Raw genomic sequence first — 23,640 nt, 5'->3', positions numbered from 1 at the left:
CGGCGCGGGGAGCGGCGACTTGCTGGCCAAGGAGGAGGCGTACAAGTAAGGCGGCGGCGGCCAGGCCCTGTCACCTCAGCGCTGTCCCCACGGCGCTGGCGGTTCATCCCCTGTAGCAGTCCCTCAGCTAGTTCCCCACAGCGTTCAGGTGGGAGTGCCCAAGTACTGCTGTGCAGCCTTCCTGCCGCCCTCTTGCCTGGGCTGTGCGCTGCCTTAGGCCTCGCTTGGGCCCACAGCACCGGGCATTCCATCTTTCTGCCATCTAAACACACTTTTAAAGTTATGAATGTACTAGTGCTTAATCCTGTTAAAAGAAAGAAAGAAAAAGCTTAAAAGCTGTAAAGCTGGTGACAAATGCAGTGAAAGCACATCTAAAAGCACTCGTTCCGTTACCTGTGCGTTCTCAGCCCCTGTGAGTGGTGAGGATGCACAAGGAGTGTCTCAAACTCAGTCACCCTGCATGAAAAGCCGTGAAGTGAAGCTTATTTTAACCTGTAGGTACACGTAGCGACACATTTTAATTAAGTGATAAGTAATGTAATCATACACGACTCCTTTCCCAAACCATGCTGCTAAGTATACCTAAGGACTGTGTTAAAACAAGAAAGCATTGAGGAAATAAAGACATAAAATGTGTATTACACGACGACATCGCCAAAAACAAGAACACCCTTTACCTCTCAGAATTATAGTCTAAACCTTACTGTTTAATGGCTATAGGTGTTTTATTCCTATAGAATTGACCGAAACCCAGGAAGTTGTTGAAATGTAACTTTGTTAATACCCTGAAGTATATTTCAGGATTCCTTTGTAGGAATTTATTAATTTTTCACTCAGTTCAGGCAGAGATGCTGTCATGCTTACGCTTATTTCTTTTAAATCTTTCAAAAACTCAGTGACAAGCACTCTCACTCTTTCAGGCGACTGAATGCGGAATTAGAAGCAAAAACAGAAGAACTGGTGCGTCAGGCTGAAGAAGTAATGGTGAGTAGGTTATGTGGCCTGTTACATAACTTAGCCTCACTTCACTCACATGCACAGGGTCAAGTTTCAAAAGAAATTATTTAGACCGTGACAACTAAGAGTATTTTGGTTTCAAATGCAATCTAAGCTTTTAATGTATTTTTTTCAAAACTGTAAACTTTTACTAAAAGCACATTCAAAAGTAATTCTTATATAATTTCATCAGGTAGGTAGATGTTCACATAGATGCGAAGAGCATTTGTGCAGCTATATACACAAAACCACATAAAAAACTTAGGATGTTTAAGAAAAGTGTCTGTAGGTGGTTTTATGTCTTAAATACTTTTAAAAAAATAGTATTTGAAAACCAGGCACTGTTGCAATAACATCCCAGTCAAACAGGATCTACATTGTTCAAGCTGAAAGAAATACAAAGAATAAGCAACATAAATAGAAAGTATGTAGTTAGTAATAAGGAAACTTTCTTAAAAGAGAAAAAAGTCCTGTTTATTGTCAGTATTATCTTTCAACATTGCTGTGGCTGTGTACCAGACAGGTTTTTATATGAAAATTGGACAAATTAAAAAAAAAACAAAATGGGAGAGGTATGGTTTATACCCCCGTTTGGAGAAGGTGTCCTGCATATTAGATATATCCATTGTAAGTGCACTCAAATAAGTAAGGCTTGAAAAGCAAATTATTAAGTCTTCTGGAAAGCTACGCATGTATGCACTTTTCCTGCTGTTGAAACTTCATTTTTATGTCCTGTGAAAACATATTCTTCTCTTGAGCTGTGGTAAGCTGAGGCGAGCTACTTGGCATTTGAACAGAAACAGATGAAGCATCCAAAATAGCATCTAGTTTCTTTCCTTTATAAAACCGCAACCAAAAAAAACCTTCTTTTTTTTTTTCCTTCTCTAAATACAGCAGAAGATCAAATATTCTTAGGACACTTAATATACCACATGGCACTGCCAGATTGCGCAGATACACATTTAACAACAAAAAACCACCCCCAACCTTTAACTTTTTCTTTAAAAAGTGCCAAACAGGACAACTGCATTTTATTCTGGATTACGCTTTCTCACTGTAATTTAGCAACATAGAAGCTCTCTGGGCATTCAGACTGAATTGTTCTCTAAAGTACACATGACATATGAGTGTCCAGTTACGGTCATATTGCATGAATAAAGATTCATTTAAGGCTTGTTGTGCAATATGGAAAATTGAAAATTTATTCCACCTGCTGTGCATTTGCTACTTCTGTACTTCAGAGGAAAAGGAGGGAGGGTAACAGCATCTCAGATGATGTTAAGATAGGCAAAAGTTTTACAGGCAAAAGGCAATTACATATTGTAGGGCAGAAATAAATATTGGGGGATAACAATGGCATTTGAATTCTTAGCCATCTTTTCCTGTGTTTGAGAAGATCTTTTCCACAGTAGACTACAGTTTCCATAGTAGACTGTAGTTGTTGTGATCTGCAATTTACAAATATGTAATTAATCTTTCTTGGATTATATGCCCCCAAAACTGACTACTTTTTTTTTTTTTAATGAAGAAAGGGCAACAGGAGATACTATCTAGGCCAGTTTCAGTACAGACTAAGTCACGTGAAGATGACAGACAGAGGTACGTGCTTTACTGAATTTGTGGAGACTCTCTCACATGGATCCTGCACAGCCTGACTTGTGCCCCGGTCATGCTCCTGTCCTGTCCATCTTTGCAGCATACTAGTTTGGTGGAGTCTAATTTTTTTTTCCTATTATTTGAAACAATGGATAAAGTAAGAGGTATTCCTTGTGAATTCAAGGAAATCTTAATTTGCTGCAATATTCTATCTAGGATGCTAGCTAGTGCTGACATCTGTAAAGAGGCAAGGTAAGATAACAGGTTTCTTTGCAGTACAAAACAGCACTCTGCAGTAGGTGGGTTTTAACCAGCTCAGCTTAAAGGGAAGGAATAGATACTGTTTCACATTTAACTTGGCCTAACTGTTGATGGGACAGGAAGTGCTTGCAAACACAAGAACCCAAGACAGACAAACGTTCAGCTGCCACCCTCTGGAACCTGGATGTCATTACACTTCTGGGTCCGGCACGTACAACGGTGGGGCTTGGCTTAAATGTTCCAACTCTAGGGTGGACACAGCCATATTTACTTGGTTGTTCAGAAGCATTACTGTTCACGGAGTTGATCAGGGGTTTGTGTATTGATAGTACAGGAATTGGGTGAATTTAAGGTAAGCTAATACACAGTTTATCAAGGGTGTGAATCTGGTAGGTGGCTAAATTTATGATGTCACTAATCAGGATAACAAAGATACAGGCCCAGACTACAAGGTGCTTCAAATGTTAAGCTGCAGTTGGGAAACTGCTTTGTAATAGGATATATGAAAATCTGCTAGATATGACCAAGTAACTGCTTTTGTGCAGAGTAAAGGCAAAAGCAAAATGTGGGGGAGTTTTATGAACATGAAAGGGTTCTTCAGTACACAAAAAGGTATGACAAAGTCTGTGATAGAAGCCTGGCTATACCAGAAAAGTTTGCTACTATAGTTAAAATTATTCCTGAGCTATTTTGAAGCCATATCTGTCAGTTGTAGAGGAGGGAAAAAAAAGAAACGCCATGTGTTATCAGTATGATCATGCTTTGCAAACAAATTCTGGATCTTGCTTTAGTTATGTTCTGTTAGAGAGATTTTGAACAGTAGCCAAGATTTTTAAGAACTTCGAACTGGAGTTGAGTTATAGGGCTGTTTTATGAAGTAACATGAGAGGAGGCTTCAGCCCCACAAGGGGAGTTAACAGCTTCCATGGTATACATTTGAAAGAAGTGGGAGTGCTGGAAGAATTCGAAAAGAAACATTGGCAATTAGCAGGTCAGAGTAGCAGCTGATCTGCCGATTAGCTACAAAAATTAAAACACCTTAAAACAACCACAGTCCGGGTTCTGGTAAACCTTCATATGAGAGAAGAATTGAAATCCCGTGCTGTAGTGAAAAAAATTAGAAATGTGTTCTAGGAATTAGGCACACTGATTATCCATGAGTGAACATTGAGGCCATTCAATCGGATTAGTTCCAAGTATTTAATATTTAATTAAAATATGGTTTTTTTCTTTCAAAATAGTGCAAGCAGATAGACTATACATCTAAAGGAAGCACTTGAGATATTTTTTAAATATCCATTTGAAATCTCTATTGATTGCTTTAAGGAAAATGAACACGAAAGCAACTGGAAAGAGGGAGAGAAATTGAGGCAGAGAAAGAGGTGGTATTGGAGGAGTGGGGGAAAAGCATGTTAAGAGGAAAAAATGAGTAAGCAAAATAAAACAAAAGGCAGCAAATATTTACGTCACTCTCCACGCCAGTGTATATTCTTAAATAAGTTGTTCTGGAGTTTCTATAGCATAATTTTTGTGGAGAAACTTGAATTACATGGAGACAATGCAGCTCCAGTGACACCGCACTGAAATCAGCTTTTGTTTACACTTTCACTCTTGAGAGCATTGCCAGGCTCATGGCGATGTGAACTGTGCGCATGGGCAAGCATGCTATAGGCACTGAATAGGATTAGCAAACACAAAGGGTTTGCTCATGCACATGCATCTCGTGTTTACATCCAGAGACGGAATTGTTAAACATTAGCTGCTGTTTCAGTATTGCCACTGTCCTCTAGCTACTTATTTGTGTACCTTTTCAGGATTTACACATTAATTTCACTTACCAAACAGCTATGGAACTGTATTAGGAGGTTTTAAAAATGGGTTGTCATGTGTGGGGAAAAGGAAAGAAACCATTACGGTTAAACAAGTTTGAAGAATTTAGCAAATAAAGAGCGTTGGTTTGGGGTTTTTTTTGAAGAGGGCCCTCAGACAACAGATACAGTAGGAACAAATTGGTTTACTGTTGGAAAGCACATTGTTTTTTTGAGTATAGAAGGTGTTGTATTTTCATGTCTTCAGAGTAACATATAACTGCTATTTCTGCGGCAGCAAATCCTCAACTTCTGCATGCTCCTAAAGCTAGCCAATAGGAAGGCAGCAGGAGGAAAATAGGGTAAATAGACAAAAACTAATCATCCTATTCTTGAAGTCTGTTGCCAACCACACACAGATGATTTCTCTAGGTTTTTTTTTTGGATTAATAAAATCTGGAGCTTTGTGCAGATAACTGTTGATGAATGGATGTCTGTAAAATTTTTAAAGGCAAGATCTAAACATTTGCTCAAATCAACTGGGCAAAAAAAAGGAAGTGACTTGATGTGCCTGAAATGTAATTTTATTCCAAATCTTTTAAGCCAGCATTTTAATTGAAGTAAAAAATTATAAAGGGTAACAAAAAATGTAGCCTTTCCGTGCAATAACACAGATTCACATCACTCATTCTGAAAGCAAAAGAAGTTATATATATGACAAGAAACTTGACCTGAATAGTACACAGCATGCTAAATCGTTCTGCTTGTTTCCAGCAGATTTTTAAAATAATCATTTAACCTGAAGTGCAGATACTAAGAAGCACAGTTTTCGGCCGAGTGAGCAGATGAGAAAGCTGCTCTTTTATTCCTATTTTTTTTCATCTGTAAAATGGATACAATATTTGTAATATGTATTTCAGAGAAAAGTCTGTGCGGCTTAATTTATACATTGCTCCCACCTCATATTTGGTTGATAGTCCCTGTCAGTTGACTTGACAACAGTCAATCTGAGCATACAATTGCACTCCCTCCTAGGATGTAGAGAACACTGGTTCCTATCTTCATTTTCTTTGTATTAATTCAGGGAGGTATGCGTCAGGTGGACGCATTAACCACTGAGCTGTTGGTGATCTTAGGTTATGGACTGTCAGTCTCGCTTGTTGAAGCTGATAACACCCTGCACAGTGGCTAAGTACTCCCTGCTGCTGGGAATTGTTGGTCTAATAAGGCAGTAGTTGCAGCAATCTCCTGAACTGCAAGAGATGAAATTCACATTCGGGGACATATGTAAACTGTTGTGTTGGATCCCACACTCAGCAGGTCATTTAGATAGCAAATGAGGTAGAATGGAAAGACAGAGTGAGGCTGGATTTATGGCTGAACTTAGTATATATTCTCACCTCAGCTATATTGTTCATTCTAAACATATTAAATGTTATTTTCCTGATTCTGACAGCGGGTTTGAATTTCTAAGGTAAAATATTTGGATGTGGGTTTGGGTTTTTTGGGGTTTGTTTGTTTGACACATATTCAGTGACTTTTTTTTTTTTCCTACAGAGGTTCAGTACGAGCTGAAATTTCATCTCTTACAGACTCACACGCCAAGGTATCAAAGTCAAAACTATTCTCCTTAATTTCTCTTCTAGTATAATTTCCAAATACTACTTCTGAGTTTGAGGCTGTGCTACACTGGGGACTGTTGTGGGTGGGAGGCCAAAAGGAAACTGTTCAAAGCAGCACGAGAGGGGCTGTTACCAGGGTTTCTCAGTACCACTGGTGGTTGAGTGGACTTACATCACGTTTACTTTTTTGTGTTGTAAGTTTCCAGGTCTGTAAAGCATTGACAGAGGTGTTCAGTGTTTTGAACACCAAATGAAGAATTTCAAGCACAAAATATTGGAGCATAATTAATTTCTTCCTTTCTCCCCTTCTCTCCCACACCAGTATAATAAAAAATGAAGTACTGCTGTCTTCTAAACGTAATGATAAACAAGTAGTCCAAATAACTGAATACAGGAAGTGAAATAAAGTGGAGAAAGGAGGTAGAGATTAGGAACAAACTCAGTGGTCCCTAATTACAATTACATTGAATCTTTTATGAGGGGAGCTAAAGCCTCCAAAACACTGTCTTCACAGTAGAAAAAAAGCCTAATTTTTGAAGAATATTTATTTGAGTGAAATTAACAGAAATATTGTTAGATCTTCCTTTTACAGGGAATTTAAGATCAAAATTATTTGTAGAATTAGAATGTTTTTGGAGGTATAGTAAGCATTTTTCAAAGAAGTGCAGTCCATTGACAGTCCAATAGTTAATACCTTAATAGTAGTTGAGAGCCTTGCTTATGCATGAATTTATCATGAGCATGTGTGCAAAAACTCCCACAAGGAAATTACTATTGGAGGTATTATAATTTGGGCGTATGGACATGAAAGTTGCAAGAGACAGATGACTGCAAATAAAACTGGAAAATTGTGCCTTGGAAAGCTTGAAAAAGCATACTTTGAAAAGCATCTTTGAGGCTGAATGCATTAAAAAAAACCCAAACCAAAACGCAAACACAAAAACTACTAGAAAAATGTAGTTCCTAACTAATGAAAAAAAAATAATCACTACTTTCTGAAAAAAATTTGTAGCTAGCAAACAAGAAGAAATGTGCTCCCATGCCTGTGGCTCAGAACAGACCATCCTCTGGAAGTACGGGAAGAAGAACAGCTCCAAGGTATATTATACACATCTCTTGGTAATGAAACATTTTAGTTGCTATTTTTGTCTATCAGGTTATTTTTATTAATATATACATCTGCATGTATAAATATTCATATAAATAAATGCGTCTAACTTTTTGTCCCCCTTGATCAGCTCCACCACGTAGCGCTCTCTCTGCTTACTTGCACAGAGCACCAGAAAGTATTAGTGAACATATGTGATTAATACTGCAACAACAGAGCTGTTGGCTCAAGCACTTCCGAGGCTGGCAGTTAAAACTCCTTTCACTCCTTCAGTAAAAGGGTGCCTAATGCACATATGTGTGGGAAATACATCCTCTGAGGGAACACAAGAGAGCACGCTTAGGTGGTGCAGACTGCTTTGTGACGGGAAACACGGGGCCCTCCAGGCTCTCCCTTGTTTTGCTGAATCTTGGGCTAGCAGGGCAAGAGAGAGTCAGTAATACTACCACAGCTCTCAGGGGTTTCCAGCTGAAAAGCTTCAGTTCTGTAAATTCAAGGTTGTAAATGCAAGAAATGGAGATCTGGGCAAAAGACAAGAGTAGAGAAATGCATAAAATCCCAACAGCAAATGAAAACTTCCACAAGATATGGACAAGTACCAAAATAGGATGCAAATCATCTGCAAAGTGGCAGAACATGGAATTGACACAAGCCAAGGTGGTCTTTCAGGACTTGTGAGTGACTTGTGGACCCTTTGGACCTCCCTTGGGCAGTTCAGGGAAGGCTGTCACCACACCTTAAGATTTGGAAGTGCAGATACAGGACCTGCAGGGTGAACCCAAAGTTGGGGGAGAAAGTCAGCTGCTAAGAGGAGTTTGGAGGCTGCACTGGGATGAGGGTGTGTTGGAATAAGATCTTGGGAGCTTCACATCCTGTGGGAACAAATGTTATCTTTTTGTAGAAGAAAGAAACTGTGGTAGTAAGGTAGGAGTATAGCTAGAGAGAACGGAGATGTAGGAAAGTTAACGTGCAGAGGGAAAACCAACAGAATTTAAGGCGGAGGGTAGTAGCTAAAGCCAAAACAGCATTCCTCTCTTTCTTTTACTCTGATCAGGTATAACACTGTTGGATGAGAAGGCCATTATTATTATTATTACAGATTTTAAACCTAGGGTTTTCTTTGGTTTTAGTTCAAAAATAAGAAATCTGGAAGTACAAAGTGCTGATGACGTTGCAGTACTGGATGATTGCATAGATATTTCTTCAGCAAAAACAATAAGCAAAATTGAAGAAAAACTAGAGAGAGGAGCCTCACCAGGTTGTCTAGATGATGACATTATTCCATGCGTTGGAAATGAAATTGGAGCAGGTAGGTTTCCTCTCATGGTTAAGTACTTCTATTCTTCCTTCCTGACTGTTAGGAATGGGTTCTCCTGGGGAAAAAAAAAGGAAGAGATTTTATAGAAATTACAGGTAAAGTTCTAAAGCTCTAAGGTTAAAGAATGTTTTTCTTTATTTAGTCCTAGAGGAAGCTCAGGTCACATATGAATAATCATGGGAAAAAGTGAATTTTTATCTTGATTCCACCTTCGTAGGAAGACATTTGGATAGTTACATCTGTTGAATATGTACATATCATTTAATTCATTTCACTGGGGAAATAGAAATACATGAGGCTAAGCTTGTATTTCCAAAAAGAGCTTCGGTTCTTTGCACAGATTCTGCCTTTAGAGGAACAAACCTTTCCTCAGATCAATGCTGTGGATCTTGGTAAGTGGCTTAAATGAAGTAATGTTTCAGCTGCAGTGCTTGGATGAGAATCCTCCAGATACCTTCCCACTCCAAATGCTGTGTTTATGTTTGTCCTAGAAATAGAGCAGGGAAGGGGATTGCAGCACTTGTCAGTGAAGCTGAAGGCATGCTGCACATCTGCCTTCTTGGCTCCGGTGCGAGAGAAGTGGGTTTATGTAGTTTCTTACAATGCTACAGCAGGTGTGAAGTCAGAGATTCACTGCAATCATGCAAAACACCCAAACCCGCTTTTAATCTAACAGCTCAAAGTCAACAAGCATGCCAACACAAAAATAGCTTGATTTCTAGCCTCATGTTACTCTGTGCAAGTCTTCTGTTAGTAAGACTCCCAAACAGATCCTCAGATACTTTTTTTTGATAGTTCTTGTTCCTGAACTAAAAAGAAATTTCTTTGGATTGCATTGGAAGTTTACACCAAATAAACTCAAGGTAACTCAAGAAGAGTTATTACTGGTGTCTAGCAATTAAGGCTTGTGGACCAAGGGCACGAGTTTGAGTATTGAGAATTGTTTCTATAATTTTAATGATGAAATGCAAATACTCTGGCTTAATTTTTGCTTTTGAAATTCGGTATTGACTATTTAGGACAGTCTGAATGCCTCCTTAATATGCTAAATAAGTTATTGCAGAGCACACCAGTGGTGACAAACTGACAGAACAGTTACAGTTGCCACAAGGAAGTAGGTGTAGGTACTAAATAAGCCGTGTTATGGACTGGGCTGATCCCTAAGTGGGATTCTCCTAGTAAGGGATTCCTTACACTTATGTGCATGTGCTAGACTCGTTTAGCCAACGAGCTAAGGCTCCATAGCATTGTCCTTTCCCTGAGCTTCCTGTAGTGTTCTTCTGGACTTAGGTTCTGTATCTTCATTTCACAATCACAGGTTATAACAGAGCAACAGTTTTTCTGCCAACACAGTAGTTCACACATTATTTTTCTCAGGGGCTGTTTTTGTGGGTTATAACTCAGCTCTGCAGTAACAAGCAATGATAGAAGTACACAGACTTGTAGAAAACAGAAGATAAAGCTCTGTTATTATCAAATACACCCTCAGACAAACGAACAAAATACCTGAATGGGTTGTCATTCTTCATGTTAATCTTCAGATTTTCTCAGGAGTTCAAGACAACTATGCTTTCTAGTAGGACATCAGAGTCCCCCAGATATCCTTTTCTACTTCACCATTCCCAAACCTGTTGGTTACTTTATTACCTAAAACCATCCTATTAAGTGGTACCCCTCCCCCTTATCAGCCTCATTAGGTGTTTAAAAATGACCAATTAGTAAGCTAATTGTTTAATTAACTTTACCTCTTGTGAGAATTCAAACTAATTTTGGATCATAGCTACCTGCCAAGGCTGATGTGGTTCTAGTTGTGCTCTTGGATTTTCAGCGAGGCTTACTACTAAGTGCTCTTAATGACAGAGCTGTGTAAGACAGAAGAGAAATTGTCTGCAGCCTAATAACTGAGTAAAAGAGGGAACAAGAGGGTAAAAGGAAAGAACCAGGTTTTGCAGTCCTAGAGTGATCTGTCACAGCATATTGTACTGTTATCATTATGCTGTTACATGATGGATGCTACCCCATCTTGAACATGCCACGCAGATCTGCACACCCCATCTCAAAACCAGGAAATGGGGAAAGATACAGGAAAGAGTATATAGCAGCAATTGGAAACATGGAACAACTTGAATTTGCATCCTCAATTTGAAAACACTACAACTGAGGGCAATATGAAAGGTTCTGTTATGAAGATGGTAGTGGTAAAGGGAAAACTGTCTTTTTGTAATGCAGTCACAGGTAAATGCCACATTCAGCTGGATTTAAAGCAAGGTATACAAAGTGTTTTTCTTTCACATAATGCATAATTAAATTAGCCAACTCCTGGCCACGGGATATTGTGAATACAGTATGTTTCATGAAGAAAATCAAAAAACTTCATAGTATAGAAGTACATGAAAGAATATTAAACCTGATGCCTTCAATGTGGTTTCCATCTCGGGATAGCCACCAGTTACCAGAAGCTAGTTAATATGTATGGGAGGAAAAAGTCTCCCTGTATCTTATTTTTTTCTGTGGTGTTTTCCTAAATCCAACTTACTATTCACCTCCGCAGAGTTAGAACTTAATCTGCAGTTGACAGTTAATGAGGGAAGGTGGGTGAAATAACAAGAATTCCTGTTACAGCAAATGAACATATGTACAGCAAATGAACATGTGTACCCTTCATCCCCTCACATTCAGCTCCAGATACTCCACTTCATTGTTTTCCCCTTGTACCTACAGTGAATAATGGTTATACTCGTGTTGCTCAAGTTGATAATCATACTGTTTCCATGCTTTGTGCCTGTGGAAGTTCAGGGGGAGCTCCCTGTGAATGATCTGGGGAAAGGTTGGGGAAACACGGAGTAAGAGAACATACCGTTCTCACACAGCTTGTTTTGTCATGACAGTAGTGTGGTTCTTAGCTGTCCCAGAGCAAGAAAGTACTTCCTTTGGGCTACACACCTGATTAAATTGGTTTAGTTTTAAACTATTAAATTAATAATGTTAGCAGTGTACTTTAAAAATGCATAGACTACTGTGTGGGAGGGGTATTTACCTACTGGGAGGGTTTTGCAGTCTCCATTTGATTCCTTGTTGTGAGCAGTTTAAAAATACTTTGGGTGTAACCACACAGATTGCAGCTACAGACTGTTTGCAATGCAGACATACCCTACAGTATAGTTTTCTTGCCTTCAGTCTTAAGGAAAACTGTGTATCATGGTATGATGAAAGTTTCCAGTGTTTCAATTTTGAGAATTAGGAGTCTTTTACATTTCAAAGATGTCAAGTTCAGTCATTAAAAGGAAAAAATCTATACAAAGCTTTGCCTAAGAATGAGAAACTTGCAACATTCACGTAGAAATCTCAGTTTTTATTTGCCTGTTGCTCTTTAACAATTACACACAACATAGTGTGTTTTTAAAACCCAGGTGATGAAAGTGAATCCTTACATCAGTCTTTTCTGCACTGAATAATGAGTATTTGTGGCTATTAAATGCAACTTTTTCTGTTCACAGAAGCTCAAATCAGACTTCTTAAGGCAAAGTTACGTGTTATGCAGGAAGAGCTGGATAGTGTAGTGTGTGAATGCAGGAAAAAGGTAAGAGCTGAGTTTCCTTGCCTGTAGAAACAGAAAGCTCCCCTTTAACAAATAATCACAACAGAATTCCCTCACCTTTCCTTTTCAGTTATTAAGAACTAAGGTTCTGGGTTTTTAAAAATTTCCTAAGAATTTAGAGTCAAGAATGGTAATTTGTGTATAAGAGTGATCTTGGGCTAAAAGCTTGTGAAATATACTTAATGAAAAAGCCCATGTGAGGCAGGAAAGAACTACTGGGAATGAAGATGTGGCCCAGCTGTGGGGCCACTGGTGCTGCAGAGTGCCCTAGCCATCACTGCTGGACAGAGAGCGTCTCCAGCGCCGGGGCAAAGGGAGCAGGATGCGATAGCAGTCGAAATCACATTTTGATATACAGAGAGAAGACGAGCGGTGCCCAGAGCTGGGTGACGGGAAGAGAGGGATGTTGAGTGCAGATTGAGAAACAAAAAGCTTGAGGAATTTGGTCAGGTACTTTGGGAGTCCTTGGTGGAAAAAAGTGTGGAAATCGCTGATCTGTAATCCACTTTGAGTGGAATGTTGTAATCGAAATGGAAATCAGGCATTCTCAGGCATTCTCAAGATTACACTTGCTGCAGAGGACTCCCTTTGGAATTACGTATTCGGGCAGATCAGACTGAAGTTAAGGCAGTGTGAGGCTACACTGATATTTTATTGTTAGAGCATGCTACAGGTGAGGTTTATGAGCTGCGCTGTCTGGCAGTGTGTTTTCAGGTGATGCTCAAACATCTCTTGAGCTGTAAAACCTTAAATAGTTTGTGTCTGTCTGCCAGAGGGATCAGCTCTTTTTCATGCATTTGTAATCAAGCAAGGCTTTGAACTAACGTTCTATTTTAAACAATTACATTATTCTTAGTTGTGATCTCTTACCTTCAGAATTCCACCTATTCCCCAGCCCCAAATGTGATGATGACTTTCAGAACATATGGCAAACCATCTATGTTTTCTCTCAAGCCTTTAATTTAGAGTTAAGGAGCTGGGTGGTAATAAATAAGTTTTTTGAGCTAGGTACCTGGGAAAAAATCTTTAGAAGGAATTAGATTTTGGTATTTTATATCACTACTTTATACTTTATTTCATTTTAATGAATACAGTTGCTTCTGAATTTTGATACTTTTATGCTGTGATCAGAAGTTGTTACATTAGACTTTATAGACATTTTCAAATCAAATACAATTTTGTCAGTAGCTTTTGAACTGCTTCATGCCATGCCTAAGATACTACAGAATTCAGTTACTGTAGCAGGCGACAGATGAGAAGTGTGTAGCTATTCTTGTCCTGCTCCCATAGAACTGTATCTAAATGTATCATTTTGGGTACTACTTTCTCTGGTGTGAAAACAACTTTATTACATTCAGAGGGTCACAAAAGTTTCATGTTGGCAAAGCCTTGAGAAAGGTTCTGGGTTATGTTCCAATTCACATGCCAATTATTATAAGGAAGCAGTAAATCTGCTTTAAATATAAAGAAGTGGGGGTTTCTGAGGTGCATGCGGTCACATGAAACTCGGGGTAAAGTACATACATTTCCCAGGTGAGAAGCTTGTATTCGTAAGGGCTGAGAGGGCAGCAGAGAATGAATGCCCTGTGTTCCTAGACACTCCGTTTCTGGATGTGCCTTGATTTCTTAAAGAAATGAGGGGCATAATGTATCTCTGAAGTAACCCCCATTAGTATTCACTAATAATGTTTAAAAGGCTATAAAAGAAAAATGCCTTGAAATTATAATGCTTAATGTGGGATGTAATTGCCAGTAGGTCATGAAGCTAATACAGGATTCACTTTATGTGAAGAGAATCTTGAATTTGAATACTTGATGTACCCTGGATCATTAGCTTGCTTTTAAGTCAAAACCAGATAATCTCCTAAAACATAATGGATTGATTTATCAGTAATTATATTCTATTCTTTTTCCCAGAATGTTTCCTGCTGTGTGCATTTAGCTGTTCCCACAAAACTACCACAAAGTATCTCCATGCCACTGATATTCATGTTAGTCTGTAACATTTTGATAGTTTGTTCTCCAAACCTTTGAACTGTGAAAAATTAGATGTTTTACATACTGCAACGAGACAGTTCCAAGTAAAAGACTGCAGGCAATTACACGAGAAAAGCGTTACTGGGTTTTGAAGTACTGTCCTGGTAAATTGGTGGTTTGTTTTCTTAGTTTATCTTAGTTGTTTCCTTTCTTGAAATTGTTGTGAATTGCAATATGAAGGATCAAAAAATTTTAAAATAACAATTTTTAAAAATCGTTATCTTCATATCTACAATATGTATATTTTTACTGCTTGTTATTTACAAATACGACTATTGCATTATCCTACTGCTTTCTTGCAATAATTTTAGTTGCCTTTTTTTGCTAATTACTGTCAAACAGGCTGATGAAAATCAGAATTTAAAGTCTCGGCTTAAAGACACTGAAGAAGAAAACACCAGACTGCAACGAACAATCAGTCTGCAACATTCCCAGACTGAAAAGTACAAAATGTTGTCACAGGGAGCAAACAGAAAAAGCGAAGGTTTACAACAGGAGGTCATTGCGCTGGAAAAGGTATTGCAGATACGCTTTGTTTATCTCATGCAAGGGAAAAACACATCACAGCACCCTCTGTAGCCTAGTTTGACAGACTCATATCCAGTGACCCCATTAGTGGCTCAGCCTCTACTAATAGTTTTAGAAACTGTATTTTTAAATCATCTAATCACACTTTTAAAGGAAGAGATAATATATGTTGCTAATTGCTTTTCTTCTACTTCTACAATCATAATTTTCTGTATTTTAAAATTAAATTCTTGTGTGAAAGACCTGCAAGAGACAAAACCACCTTTTCAGAAACTGTTGTCACATTCAAAAGAAATGTTCAAAAATACATGGAAATGTTATTTTTCTGGTTTTAATTATAATTGTTAAAACTCACTTCTGGTAGTAAGAATATTAGTGTAAACTGCAGAACCTGGTGAATATTTTGAAAAAAAAACCCATCTGCAGCTTGTATTAGTATCTTCTGCAGGTAGAGGAAAGGCTGTGTCTTTGTTCTTGAAAATGGACTATTTGAAAACCTATTTGGATGAATCAAAATTAACCTGGCTCCTACTGTAGGCCACATATGCAAAATTGTATACGAGCCTAGTTGTAGCAGATGGCCTGCACACGCAGCTTTGTTTGTTTGGAACTTAATCTAAGAGCACCATGTGTTTTTCTTTAATTACTCAGAGCTTGAGAGCTTGACTTCAAAACCATGTAAGACACAGTATTGTGTAGTACGTGTAATATAGCCAGGAGAATGTTTCACTGAAAAATTTGGGAGAACAGAACACAACCCAGCCTAACGAAGTCTCTTTATAGTCCCATGAAATCATACTGTGCATTTGTATAGGCATGCTTTCATCTTAGTGTTACTATTTCTGGCATATCAAAACTAAAATGTTCTCAGTTTGTGTGTTCTTTCTGTGCAGATACTTGGAGGTTTTAGATTCCCTTAAATAAGTACCCTGATTGTCAATTTTGTCAGGAAAACTAGTCAGTTGTAGTGCTCATGCTACTCCTTGTCCTGCAGTAAATAGGGCTGAGAATCTTACAGAGTCTTCTAGTCCCTTCTCTTAAACCCAGACAGGATAGGTGATATCCAAACCACCTTGGACATCAGTGTGCTTAACCTGTACTTAAAGCCTTCTCTGATGGCAGTTTCCATAATGTCTGCCACGCAGTCACAGTTGGAAGCTTTATCCCAGTGTTTAGGAGATGGTGGTTGTGATGTAAAGCTTATTCACCTCTCCTGTACAGCCACCATATCCAAAATGCGGTCGCTTTCCCTGCTTGGCTTTACCATCCTCACTTGCTTCGATTATTCCTCATATGTTGTGTTTTCTAGGATTTCTCAAGGTTACTGATCGGACACTATCACGACAAACAGTGGCAGCGCTTTAAAGTACCGCGAAGTCAAAGGCGGCAGGCGTATGTCATGAGTGGTTCTCTGCTAACGCAGAAGTTATTTTACTTATCTTTTCTGATACAGACCATTATCTAACTGCCAAAACCATGCATTTCAAAACACTTCTGCAGTAATTGCTTGAATCTCCTACACGCTCAGCAATCTGAAAACTGTTTTCTTCTTTACGTATGAAGAATTATTCAACGCTGTATCATTAATGTAGTTGTAGACTGAGTCTAGACCTATCTTTAAAAACAGTTCCTGTGAACACGGGCCAGAACTTGTACTGCTGTGCCACTAAACTCTCAAGACTCATACTTTCAGTCTAGAGAAGGTTTTCTGTATAGATGAAATACCACAAATGTAACCTCTGATTTTTGGGCTTTTATTGCTTTTGTTGTGATTTCTGTTAAGTGATAGAAGCCTTAAGGTGTGATACATGCTTTCCCAAGCTTCCTTAGATTTTCAACAGTTTATGCAATTTCATTAACTCCTTAGCTATGTTTTTGTATGTGCCTTGGCAAAGATTCTCACCTAGTTTTCGCAATATACCTGAAATGTAGTAATCAGCTTGTTATTTTTACATGTCATTCTTTTGGTGTTTGGTGCCGCAACACCCACCTCAGGCAGCAGCTGAATGCTGCTGATGCTCCCCAAAACTTCTACCCTCTTCTTTCCAGTATTCCTCTTCCCCCTGCCCCATCTACCTTATCTAATCAATGATATCACCTCTGCTGTCTTTTTTCACCACCCGTCTACAAGAACATCCCCTCCTCTGCGTTCCCTCTGACTTTTTAATTCAACCTAGCTATAATGTTGGATAAAAGTCAGGGAAACGCCACATTGTGCTCGTACTCCTTTTAAGGCCTTGTGCAGAGATTTTATGATTTGCCTTGAAAAAGGGCTTGATGTTAAGCAAATGTATCTCTCAAATATTTTTGGGGGTGGACAGGTGTTGCTGAGCTTTCTAAAGGTAGAAGTGCTGTGTATGCTTGCTACTGGGAGGAAAGAAAGCCTGCTGGGAGGGTTACTCATAGACCAGCTCCCTGGTATCAGAGCCCCACTGACATTCAGGTGCCTCAGCCATGCAGCACAGTGAAAATCCAGAGACTGAAACGGGATGCAGTTTTAGAACATTGTATGTTTTTCTGCCTCCTAGAGAAACATATGAGAAAAGTAATCCAGCTTTTACTTAAAGTATTAAAAACCTAGTGGAAAAGTTGCCTACTTACAAAATACTTATTTCAGGCATCTTTAAGGTGAAAAACTTGGAGTCGAATATATTTAACTACACTCTCACCAGATGACTTGCAAAAAAATGTTTAATAAGGTATTATGTATGACAGTAAGTGTCAAAAAGCCCCAAAAGACTTATTAGAATTCTTTCCTTAAATGATATGATGAGCTGATACATCATGTGCATTGCATGCAGACTAGTTTTTTGGTCATTAAATGCTCGATAGGCTATATTCCAAAGCTTTTCATATTAATGCAGAATAACATACATAGCATTCAAGATTTAGTTGGCCCAACTCACAGCTCCATCACTCTGATACAAGTCAAAGAGGTTTGCATGCTCTGCAGCTTGTTTTCTGTGGAAACACAGAGGTCAGAATCTGCGCTCCTCAATGATGCCCTACAAGCCAGGCATTTGCCCATCGGTTTTCAATCTGATGGACAGGTTATCGATGGAATAAACATGTTGAAACAACATCTGTCTTGGTGAACTCTTGAAGGAGGCACATTCACCAATAGAATTTTGGAAGGTTAGTGAGATACAGAGTACTTTCCTGTTTTCTTCATTTTGGAGTAGAGTCTTCCCAGGAATACCTGCTCCACTCATAACTTTACCATAATGGCTTTGCTGCATACACTTGTGAATGAATATGTTTTTCTTGGGTAAGTGATTTAGAAATTAGAAGTAATCACCCAAAGAGCTGGTGTGGAATTGAGAAAAGGGAAGAATTACTCAGAAATAAGGCATTTTGAGGGCAAAAGGTTAACAGCAAGCCCCCTACTCTACCCCGATTTGGTTAAAAGAATCTTTGTGCCCATTCCTAAAAATTTGATAGACTTTTTTTAAAAAAGTTTATTTCCTTTTCACAAATGATAAGATGTGCTCTTTCTGCCAGAATTGTTTATTTCTTCTATTGTGTCTTTTATCTGTATTCCCTGATCTTTAGTCTCATTAGTCTGTTCCTCAGCTTGGTCTCATTTCCCCACGTACCGCACTATGAGATACTATCGTCAGAGATCAGAGGGAGCTGTTTTGATTGTTGCCATAAACACCTGATGAAGTATTTTCTGCTGGATGAAATAGGTACCGCCCTCAGCCACCTTCAGGAGGCTGTCCTAACTCTGTTGGCGGTTGCATGTGGTAATCTCTGGGGGAGAGCGGTAAAAGGAACAGGTGGGAGGCAGCCGCTGGCAACACCAGCCACCATTCCAAGATCTGCCATGGACCAGATACACCCACGTTATTTTCCTCTTTTCCTGACTGAACATACAAGTGTTTTCAGTCAATCTCGTGGTCGTACATGATCAGCTCCACAATTACTCCAAGAGAAGTTTAAAACAGAGATGGCAAAGATCCCTTTTCAGGATTTCAGAGGAGGGGATATTTTAACAGTGGAATTAATTGTCTTTGAGACAGATTCTATCTGCAGGCCAAAGAAGTTCACAGACTCTTGAGTTTTCAAGGGTATGCCTTGCCACAGATGTGTTGTCTCTACAGGATTCATTAAAATACAAGTCATAATCTTTGCTCTTACCCTTTGCCTCTTAAATAGGAATTGGAGAATCTAAAGCGTGTACAAAAGCAGGCCGCAACCAGTCAGAGTGCAACGGAGGTTCGCTTAAACAGGGCCCTGGAAGAAGCAGAAAGGTACAAGGTGGAGCTGAATAAACTGAAGCAAAGTAACAAGGTACAGTGCCTTAGGAGAACAAGTTCCAAACGTTATCACTCAGTAATGCTGGAATGAGGCAAAAGGCTTCATCAGCACTGGAAGTGGTGTGTATCTTACAGACAGTCCCAAAATTAACTTGGAGCAGGTCATCAAAGGGCTTGGTCAGTTAGCTCAGACAATACTACTGCAACCTGTACAGGAGGAAGAAATGTACAGAATAAAGTTACAGCCTTTCTGATCCCTGTTTGGGTGAAAATGAGGTATGTTCAGAAAAAGGGGGAAGTACACCCCACCCCACCCCCCCTCAACACATACACAGGCAAACCATGGCTGTCATCGTGGAGATTCTCTTTTTAAGTTTTGATGTGGGAATATTTTGATTAATTCCATTTCTTTTCAGAAATGTCACGTGTGGCTACCGTTGGTCATTTTGTTATGTAATGCCAAGTTTCATTGGCTAAAGCACCACTTTCGTAAAGAACACATTTCTCCTTTCCTTCCCATGTAGGATGTAGCTAACCACGAACTCAGAACAATTGAAGAATTAAAAGCAGAAAACAAGAAGCTGCAGAAACAAAAAGAAGAGCTAATGACAGGTTTTAAAAAGCAGTTGAAGTTAATTGATATTTTAAAGAGACAAAAGGTAAGGACCAGAGCGGTTTCATTTCAGTTACCAACCTCTCACTAAATGTGCCTGTTGCCAAGTAAGGTAACCGTGCAAACTAGAGCCCTGAGGGTGGGACGTTCCGTGCAAGGGAGCTGCAGCCTCACTCCTGTCAGTGTGTGTTGCTAACATTCTACATTATAGCAAAGGCTGATCTGCTGAATCGACTCCATTCCTAACTTGGAACATATCCTGTGATGGTGACAGATTACTACCAACAACCTTTAGGACTGAGAATATCTATTTGTTCAAGAGCAAATACTGTTCAGGTAATAACAGCAACTCCCTTTGGTGCTGTGTCAGTAGAATCCATCCACCATTCCCCATTTCCCCCCCAGCATATCACTGCTTGTAGCAGCAGCTGTAACACCATGCCCTCTCCAGAGTGAGCCATCACGTTTCAGAGCTACATTCTTCCAGGGTTCTCAGAGTGTGCCCTTCTTGGTAACATTGCCTCGTTTTATTTATGTTCTAAGGTCTTCTGAACAAGTACAGTTCTGCCCAGGTGCATATCTCCTTCTGTGTCAGGCAGAAAAGGACATAAAAAGCTAAATAACAGAGGGAATACTTGTGCTAGCTGTGAATTTACTGGACTGAAGGAGAGGAGTTGATCTCCATCCTCTCGTAATTCCTGGAGTACCACCCATACTTTGAACCACACACAGTGGGTAACGTCTGCATGGGTGTTGGTGCCCTCCTGCCCTGCAGTTAGCCTCATTCTGGAATGCTGCATTCATTTCCAAGGAGGGGCAGCAGTTACCACCTTTCTTGGAGAGCAGGTAGTAGGATACTTGCTGACAGCTCCTGCTGAGCAGTCAGTGATACAGCTTTCATAGAAAGGCATTGTAGCAAAAAGTGCATTAATACATGTTTAGCTATATTCTGGCCAAAATACTTAATGGTCATATTTGATAAAGCTGTACTGATGACTCAAAAAGGAGGGATGTTTTACTTGGAAAGGGAAACCTTGGACACTGCAGTGGGTAAAAACCTTCTATTTCCCAAAACATTTTCAGCACAGACCCATCAACTGAGCTTTGATGGTAGAAATGCAGAGAGCCTGTGCGTTTACATGAAAGCAAATCAAAGCGAGATGAGTGTATACTGGGAGTTGTTGCCCAAATCAAAAAATTTCCACTTCCTGATGTGTTTAGGTCTTACAGTTCCATCACACCTTTCACTTACCACACACTTGGGATCGCGCGATACCGTTGGCATCTATCCATTTTCCTTCTGCAGCTGCAGGAGCCCTGGGCAGAGCTAGGGGCGTCGCAGTTCTCCAGGTAGGATCTTAACCCCGTAGAGGGTTCACCTCTGCTCGGGTACTCTGCTGAATCTAAGGTGGTTTGGTTTGGGATGGAGGCAATGCCCTTCTTTTTGTGCTCCCAACCCAAAGGTGCAGGAGTGCTGAAACAGGCAACATAGGTGCCTGGTTGAGCAGAAGCATGGTAGAAGGGCCAGCCTTGGAGATGGCTTTTTTAAAACTTACCCTTTGAGTGCTGCGCTGATCACCAGACATTCTGTAAACACTCTTGAAGCAACTGAGCCCCCATAGGGGAAGAACAATTCTGTGTAGAGTGGCAACTGCATGGAATGAAACACACCTGCTTTTCTTAAGAATTGGGAACTGCAATGCAGAAACAGGCCCTTGAATTAGGAATATCTCTCCATCACAGGACAAAGGAGGAATAAGAGGAACTGGGGCTGCTTGTGCATTTCCAGTGGAAGAGGGTTTTTCTGGCAGCAACAGGATGCAGAGGGAATCTTGGGGATTCTCTAACAGAACTGCTGGCTCAGCCCTTGGCTGGCCTTTCACACTCTTCCACGTTTATTTTGGAATGAAAAAATAATAGAGCATTCACCCTATGCTCCGTACACGAGGTAGCTCGTCATCCTCTGGAATGTGAACTCACTGAAATGGGTGACAGAGCAGTGTTTCTGCTTGACTGTAACCAAACCCACCCTCTCAGCTAAACTTCAGAAAGCCTTAGTAGGTGTCTTGTAGAAGGCGGCTCTACCAGAGCTGCAGGCAGCAGAGGAAGCCACTTAGCTTGTCTTGCAAAAAACGTTACTTACTCAAGAGAAGAAGGACGCTGTTAGTGTCCTTTCAGAACAAGCTACGACAGGAAGAACTGAAAGAGAACGGTGCTAACTCTGCTTTTTGTAACTCCTGGCAGAAGGCAGAGGGGACGGGCAGCCACAGCTCACGTGCTCTGTACACGTCAGCACACAAAGGACATCAGTTCTGCTTCACATGAGCCTTTTGATTGAATGAATGAATAAATGAGGAAAACCTACTTTGGGCCATTCATGTGGTATCTGTGGCAGATTCAGATGCAGGTAGCCTGAAGATGAGGGACTACTACCACGTTAAGAACGTTAAGAGGAAAAATATCCCCCAAAGCTGTTAAGTACTAGCAGTAGGATGAGTTGCAGCTGGCAGTTTCTCATTCAAACCATACTCTGCTTGTCTTGAGAGAGAGAATTTAATAGAAAACCTTCATTTTAAAAGGGATTAAGGGAAGATAGTCTGAGCTAGAGGGTGTTACCCTGCCTGTGGGAACTGCAGTACGCTTTGTTGTCATTTAGAACTGACAGTGTGTCTCTGCATAAAACTCACCAGACCCCTTGTACACATGCATTGTTTTCTGGTCTTCAAACCGTCACCAGTTTATTACAACTCGCAGTCGCAACTATGTAGCTGGGACACTACTTTCCACTCTGAAGGAGATGCTGCTGGGGCATGGGGATGAGGACGTGTGGCACAGCAGTGACCTCTGCAGTGCCACAACCTGGAACCCCAGGAGCTGCTTTGCCTTTCAGACAGGCGGTTCTCTGCCCATAATACTGACCATTTGGTGCTTGTTGGCTCATCCTGCCTTGATGAACCTGATGCCATTTTCCCAAGCAATTGCATCACTTGAACAGAAAATACCCTTTTTACAAGTTAGAAAGTTGCATTTGATCTTTTTGGCATTCCTTGTAAAGCAATGTGCTATGTCCCAAGTAGCAGTTGTGTTTTGATTCTTAAACATAAACGTCTCTACGTGTGTGTGGGTGTACATATGTGCCATAGGGGATCACAGATGCAGGGTGTGATCTGTGACAACACAGCTACCAGTGGTCAGCTCCAGGTCTTTCTCCTTAAGGTGTGGGAGTTACTCTTTGGTTTATGCTGATTGTTAATTTTTAATGGTGTTCCATTATTTTGTTACAATCTTCATTTAATGTTAAATCACACCTAGTGGATGCGTTAGCACACTGGATCCCCAAGAGGTACAGGATTTGTAACAGGTTTCAAGTTAAGCTCTATGTTGACCAGCTTGGAAGAATGTGGACCCATTTTCCTACAAGTGTTCTTCAGAGGTCACAAGAGTTGTCAGCATTTCCAGTAATTTCCATACTATATGAAAACAGAAGTATTTTTAAAGTAGTTTAAGGAACTATTAAAAGTAGTTTAAGGAACTATTTATTGTTAAAAAAGCTATTTATTGTTCCTGTTCTACCAGAGCTGAAGGTGCAATATTTAGCATAAAAATTAATCACATGATCACTAACACTACCTGCAGAACACTACGAATAGCAGCTTCAGCTTCAACAGGTGAACATCCATCAAAACCACAGTACAGGAACCAGAACAGTACCTTTGAGGCCCCTTTCAGCTACCACAGTTACACGGGACATAGCACTGGTTATTTGTGCTATTTTACCTTTCTGCCTCTAACTGTTTTTCCTTTTTTAATTCTTTCAGATGCACATTGAAGCTGCTAAGCTGCTCTCTTTCACTGAAGAGGAATTCATGAAAGCTCTTGAGTGGGGAAATTACTGA

The 23,640-nt window shown here is 39.9% G+C and overlaps 1 protein-coding gene across 1 annotated transcript; it reads left to right on the top strand.

The window, feature by feature from the left end:
* Window positions 1–7: 7 nt before the first annotated feature.
* TEX9 (testis expressed 9) lies at window positions 8–23,640 on the top strand (the record flags this gene model as incomplete). The annotated part of the gene is made up of 11 exons (XM_010153055.1): window positions 8–45; window positions 921–984; window positions 2,525–2,595; window positions 6,219–6,267; window positions 7,296–7,381; window positions 8,522–8,700; window positions 12,207–12,289; window positions 14,687–14,860; window positions 19,031–19,165; window positions 19,656–19,790; window positions 23,563–23,640. Coding segments are annotated over 11 exons (1,092 nt in total), but the record flags the coding sequence as incomplete, so codon positions are not given.

This window comes from Eurypyga helias, unplaced genomic scaffold (assembly GCF_000690775.1).
Source record: "Eurypyga helias isolate BGI_N326 unplaced genomic scaffold, ASM69077v1 scaffold8586, whole genome shotgun sequence".
Taxonomy (NCBI): Eukaryota; Metazoa; Chordata; class Aves; order Eurypygiformes; family Eurypygidae; genus Eurypyga; species Eurypyga helias.
This window is presented reverse-complemented; position numbering and strand designations above follow the sequence as displayed.